Below are 6,000 nucleotides of genomic sequence, written 5' to 3' on the forward strand. Positions count from 1 at the left end.
AACCACCTGGAATTTAAAGACCATTTTGACTAAGTTTGTTTTGATTTCTGTTACTTCTTCTGTGATATTATAAACCTGTTTTTGGTATCCTATCTGTCTTGCTTTGCTAAAAGAGGAAATTGTATGAGCAACTACTTTTATTTCTAATGCTTATATTCCACTTGTGAAGCTAGAGCTGCATTTTACAAAAGTGCTAAATGAATAAAGCCTGACTTACCACACAATTTATGACTTAAAAAGGGTCCATTAACATTAATAATAACATTTATTTTTCATTTAATGTAATGATTTGATAAAAACTAAAGCAAAAATAAAAAATCATCTAATATAAATTAATACTGTAATGTTGGAATAGTTACAAACCATTTTGTTTTGCTAGAAAAATAAAAAAAAGTTCAATGTTCTTCTGCTCACAAACTGAATAATTACATGATGAAATAAAACGAGAAATATTGCATTCATTTCCCCATGTATTCCAACCTCAGAGCATTCATTGCTTTGAATAAATGCACATTTTTTCTTACATTGTTTACATAACATTATTTATAAGGTAACTTATAATTAATAAAGCTAACTCCTCCATCAAAGAAGTAAAGCTACAGTCAAAAAAACACTTTTTGGGACACAATTTCCTGAGTAGGTAAAGTTTATAAACCATTAAAGTTGTATAAACCTGATTTTCTTTTATATTTCTTTTCATAAATGAAAGGAAGAAATGTATGGGATAGTTCAGAATTTGGCACCATCGTTACATTTTTTTCTCCATTGCTTTCAGTCTGTTTGTGAACCAGTAGGGGCCTGTGTAAGACAGGACATAGAAATGTTGTACATAGAACTGCTAAGCCGTAAAGTGTCTTAAAGCAGTCCAAAATCTTGCCATAAATTTCCAACACTGCTTAATTTATATATATATTAATATGGCAATTTACATAGTTTTTGTCCAAGTTCCTTCTCAGAATGAGAGCAGTGGTGCTAATTATCAAAAAATACAATAAAATACTGTTTTAAACATCTCCCTTAAAATGGGTGAATGCATTATATTTTAGACAATTTACTCTCCCTTTTTTCCTGTTTCATTTATTATGCAGGTCCTGCACCAGGTTGGCACTTGGAGCACATTGATGTGAAGGATGAGTTTATGGACAAAACATTCCGGTTTCCATGTGACCGCTGGCTTTCCAAGAAGGATGACGATGGGCAGATAATGAGAGAGCTGGCCTGTGCCAACAATGACTATTTAGACCTGAACGAAAAGACTAGTAAGCTCATTCTGTGAAACTATTTATCCAGTGATGGTTGAAATTATTTGATTATACACTGCCTGGCCAAAAAAAAAGTCGCCACCAAAAAAAAGGTCACTCACTCTAATACTTTGTTGGACCGCCTTTAGCTTTGATTATGGCATTGTTTCGATAAGCTTCTGCAATGTCAAAAGATTTATTTCCATCCAGTGTTGCATTAATTTTTCACCAAGCTCTTGCATTGATGATGGCAGAGTCGGACCGCTGCGCAAAGCGCTCTCTAGCACATCCCATAGATTCTCAATGGGGTTGAGGTCTGGACTCTGTGGTGGCCAATCCATGTGTGAAAATTATGTGTCATGCTCCCTGAACCAGTCTTTCACAATTTGAGCCCGATGAATCCTGGCATTGTCATCTTGGAATATGCCTGTGCCATCAGGGAAGAAAAAGTCCATTGATGGAATAACCTGGTCATTCAGTATATTAAGGTAGTCAGTTGACCTCATTCTTTAAGCACATACTGTTGCTGAACCTAGACCTGACCAACTGCAGCAACCCCAGATCATAACACCGCCCCCACAGGCTTGTACAGTAGGCACTAGGCATGGTGGGTGCATCACTTCACCTGCCTCTTCTTACCCTGATTCGCCCATCACTCTGGAACGGGGTAAATCTGGACTCATCAGACCACATGACCTTCTTCCATTGCTCCACAGTCCAATCTTTATGCTCCCTAGCAAATTGAAGCCTTTTTTTTCTGGTTAGCCTCACTGATTAGTGGTTTTCTTAAGGCTACACAGCTGTTCAGTCCCAATCCCTTGAGTTCCCTTCGCATTGTGCGTGTGGAAATGCTCTTACTTTCAGTATTAAACATAGCCCTGAGTTCTACTGTTGTTTTTCTTCGATTTGATCTCACCACACGTTTAAGTGATTGCCGATCACGATCATTCAGGATTTTTTTCCGGCCAAATTTCTTCCTTGAAGCTGATGGGTCCCCACTATCCTTCCAGTTTTTAATAATGCGTTGGACAGTTATTAACCCAATTTTAGTAGTTTCTGCAATCTCTTTAGATGTTTTCTCTGCTTGATGCATGCCAATGATTTGACCCTTCTCAAACAGACTTAACATCTTTTCCACGACCAAGGGATGTGTCTTTCGACATGGTTGTTTAGGAAATGAGAAGCAAGTCATTGCACCAGTTGGGGTTAGATAACTTATTGCCAGCTGAAAGATAATCGCCCATGCAGTAATTATCCAAAAGGAGGCTCATACCTATTTGCTTAGTTGAATCTAGGTGGCAACCTTTTTTTTGGCCAAGCAGTGTATTTTTCTGTTCAGAATTGCACCTGATGTGAAATATTCTTTATCTTATTGGCATAGCAGAGATGAGTCAAACCCACTATCTACATATCTTTTTTTTCCCTCATCCATGCAGTTTGGTAAACAGTATAAGAAACTTAAACCATTTTTGGTCAATTTACACCAGGCTTTCTGGATTCCAGTCCTCCAGGTCCGCTGTCCTGCACCTTTTATATGTGTCTCTGCTTCAGCACACCAAATTCAAATAATCAGGTCACTGGCAGCACTCTTGAGAACTTGACTTCATGCTAAGGAGGTAATTCAGCCATTTAGTTCAGGTGTTGAAGCAGAGAAACATCAAAAAGGGGCAGGACTCTGAAGCGATGATTGCATAAAATATAATCTAAGTAATCAATACACTAGAAATTATCTTGCAAAGTGGAATCTTTAGATTTAACAGATTCTTAACCATGGAATAATATGTGTAAAGGGTTCTGTATCCAAAAGCTAAATAATGAAACTAAAATACAAGAAGCGAAAAATAATTTTTTGTGGCTTTGTTCTGCACCTTGTCTCTGAAAGAGTATGAAATTTGCGTTACTACTGGAGACGCAGAAGAAACCAAGGAGAATGCATGGATTGTACTCGAGGGGAAGAAGTGCCGATCTAAAGAGTTTGTAATAGAGAACTCCTCAAAGAAGAAGAGGTTTTTACGGTAGGTATTTTCCTCACCAACTAGTTTTTTTTTTCTGATAAAGCCTAATTTTGTGTTCCCTTAACAAGTAGGATAATCTCACAAGAAAAAAGAATTTAACCACTACCCAAAGTCACTCACAATAATAATATTGCAGTATCCGTACAACATGGAAATAGGCCCCAAAGTTAACAATAAAAATTTAAATCAGCTTAATTGTAAACATTTTCTTTTCAGGGGAAATGTTGACAGATTTGAGTTTTCATCAAAGAATGTTGGCGATATTGCTGCCATCTGTCTGGGCCACACACCCAAAGATGGGAAGAAAGTGAAAGGGGAGGCTTACTGGCATGTAGAAGAGGTTGTTGTAACAGAAAAAGAGCTTGGAAACAAGTACGAAAACCGCTTCTACTCTTATAGAAAACATAAAAATTCTGCTAACACTCTAACAACACCTTAATAAGTTTGATTCCATGTAGACAGCAAACTTTACACCTTTCCTTTCTTGTCTCTTTAGGTACATCTTCCACTGCAATGCCCTTATCCCACTCTCTCCAAAGAGAGATGATCACCTGACCTTTGAGTGCACAAAGACCATTGAGAGTTTTGCAAGCAAAGCTCGTAGCTTAGTACCCGTCAAGTACGAAATCATCATCATCACAGGTGATGAAAAGGGAGCAGGAACAGATGCCAATGTTTTTATCACCATCTACGGCTCCAACGGAGATTCAGGCAGCCGGCAACTGCGGCAGAGGTTTCGCAACCTCTTTGAACGCGGGCAGACGGATCGGTTTGTGGTAGAAATGCTGGACATGGGCGATTTGCAAAGAGTACGAGTGGAGCATGACAACTCTGGCCTCTGCCCTGGGTGGTTGCTGGAGAGGGTGGAAATCACCAACACAGCCAATGGTGTCACCACAATTTTCCACTGTGGAAAATGGCTGGACACCAAGAGAGCGGACGGACAGATTGCTAGAGTGGTCTACCCAAAATACTGACAATCAAAACATTTCTGGAAGGGCCAAAAACAGAAGGACTTACAGTACCTCGTATATCAAATAACCAAAACCATTCAAATTCGGGTATGTTTTCTTTAACTCAGGAACTGAGCATATTTCCATTAACAGGTTTTATAAAATGGCAAAAAGTTAAGGTAATATGTTGATTGATCAAGAAATCTGTTAATGTGCCATTTTTTATCCCTAGTGCACAGAACTTTTTTTTGTAAATATACATTTTTTTAAAGATTAAATTGTTTTATAATCACCTTGATAACCCATTTCACTGTGTTCCAGTGTCTTGTGGGTTCATAAAGCCCAGCTATAGATTTTTTTATGTGACTGAAAATTGAAAAAGCCTTTTCAACTGAAGAAACACGTAGGTTTTGTGGTAATATTTTAGTGTCCTAAAGGAAAAGTTATTATTGTTAGTCTTCCTTTACATAAAGTATATAGGCTGTATACTGTAGGCTTATTTTATTTAATGTATAAAGCTTAATCTAAAAATCTACTGTAGATCATTTTGCAATTGTCAGGCTTTGAATATAGAAATGAACTAACGGTGTCAGGAAAGGAAATACTATATTTTTGGGGCCATCTATCTTCTTTTTAGCTTTGATCCAAGCTCTTTCAGACTGTGGAGAAACCTTATCTTTGAGTGAATCAGTCCATATCTAGCCCTAAACAATTCATCCAGCTCTAAATGCACATCAGACAGCCACAGTTAGAAATAAGATGCTGGATAATTTTTGCTACTGGGCTAAATGGAGAACATTAGTTAGATCTCCCATCATCACCTAATTGAATGTCATAACAAGTTATAGGTCAATTACCAGTTTCTTCTTTAGCCAAAACAAGATAAAAAAAATTGTTGTGCCAAATATTTGCCATTAATCGAAATTTAAGCCATTTTTAATATTTTTTTTAACCCATAAAATGTTGGTATTCAGTTTAGCTTCATGAAGAAATCCAAGAGAAATAACATTACACAAAACCACACATTTTCAATTTAATACAGTTTATTACAAAAAGAGCACATAAAAAAGGATAGTATACAAGCCATGAAATGAAATTAGAAATAATATGAAAAAAAAAAGATTTTGGGCTTAGCAATGCAAACCTTAAAATCATTATGTCATTATTAGTAGTAAATAATAAATAAAGTACAAAATTCCATCACATGTGAATCTAACATTTACCTCTAATATTTTCACTCATTTCTTCATTGACACACTCATCATTGTTAATGCGCTATTGCTTTAATATTAATGATAAATACTTCTGTTTTCAGATAAAATATCCTATACTGGAAACATTGCGCAGTCACAGCTAAACAGCAGATTTTCACACAAGATTGGCGGCAGCCCTTTCACTGGCACATTTTGGCTTGTTTTCTCTTCGTGTTTGTTCTTCGGATTCAAGCAGCAAAAAAAAATCTACCTTTTTTCCCCCATAGTCTTTGTATATATTTTCACAATACACTATTAAACCATTGCGACCGTACTGGCACCTGAGAAAACATGCATTTTTAGAAAAAACTTGTGCTTTGTAATCCATGTCTTTTCTCTTAAACTGAGAAGAGCAATGAGACTGAATGTGGACGGATGGAAAAGTGAGAAGAAGTAGGAGTGGGAGGAGTACCAAGCATAGGGGGATGGAAAGTTAAGTAGATGGGAAATGAACACTTGAGTGCTTGAAAACACATCAGTGGAAACATGCCTCAAGCTATTTTACAAGTGACGCTTTGTGACTTTAAGAGTTTCATAT

The 6,000-nt window shown here is 36.8% G+C and overlaps 1 protein-coding gene across 1 annotated transcript in view; it reads left to right on the top strand.

Moving 5' to 3' along the window:
- LOC119776530 (lipoxygenase homology domain-containing protein 1-like) overlaps nucleotides 1-4,501 on the top strand; it is a 43,108-nt gene extending 38,607 nt beyond the window's left edge. The window contains exons 39-42 of the mRNA XM_038274970.1: nucleotides 1,089-1,259; nucleotides 3,124-3,256; nucleotides 3,473-3,628; nucleotides 3,753-4,501. Coding sequence (XP_038130898.1) covers nucleotides 1,089-1,259; nucleotides 3,124-3,256; nucleotides 3,473-3,628; nucleotides 3,753-4,233 — 941 coding nt within the window. The 3' untranslated portion in view covers nucleotides 4,234-4,501. The remainder of the gene's footprint in view (nucleotides 1-1,088; nucleotides 1,260-3,123; nucleotides 3,257-3,472; nucleotides 3,629-3,752) is intronic.
- The last annotated feature ends 1,499 nt before the right edge of the window (nucleotides 4,502-6,000 follow it).

Source organism: Cyprinodon tularosa, unplaced genomic scaffold, assembly GCF_016077235.1.
Source record: "Cyprinodon tularosa strain WSP-4 unplaced genomic scaffold, ASM1607723v1 ctg94, whole genome shotgun sequence".
In the NCBI taxonomy this organism is placed as follows: domain Eukaryota; kingdom Metazoa; phylum Chordata; class Actinopteri; order Cyprinodontiformes; family Cyprinodontidae; genus Cyprinodon; species Cyprinodon tularosa.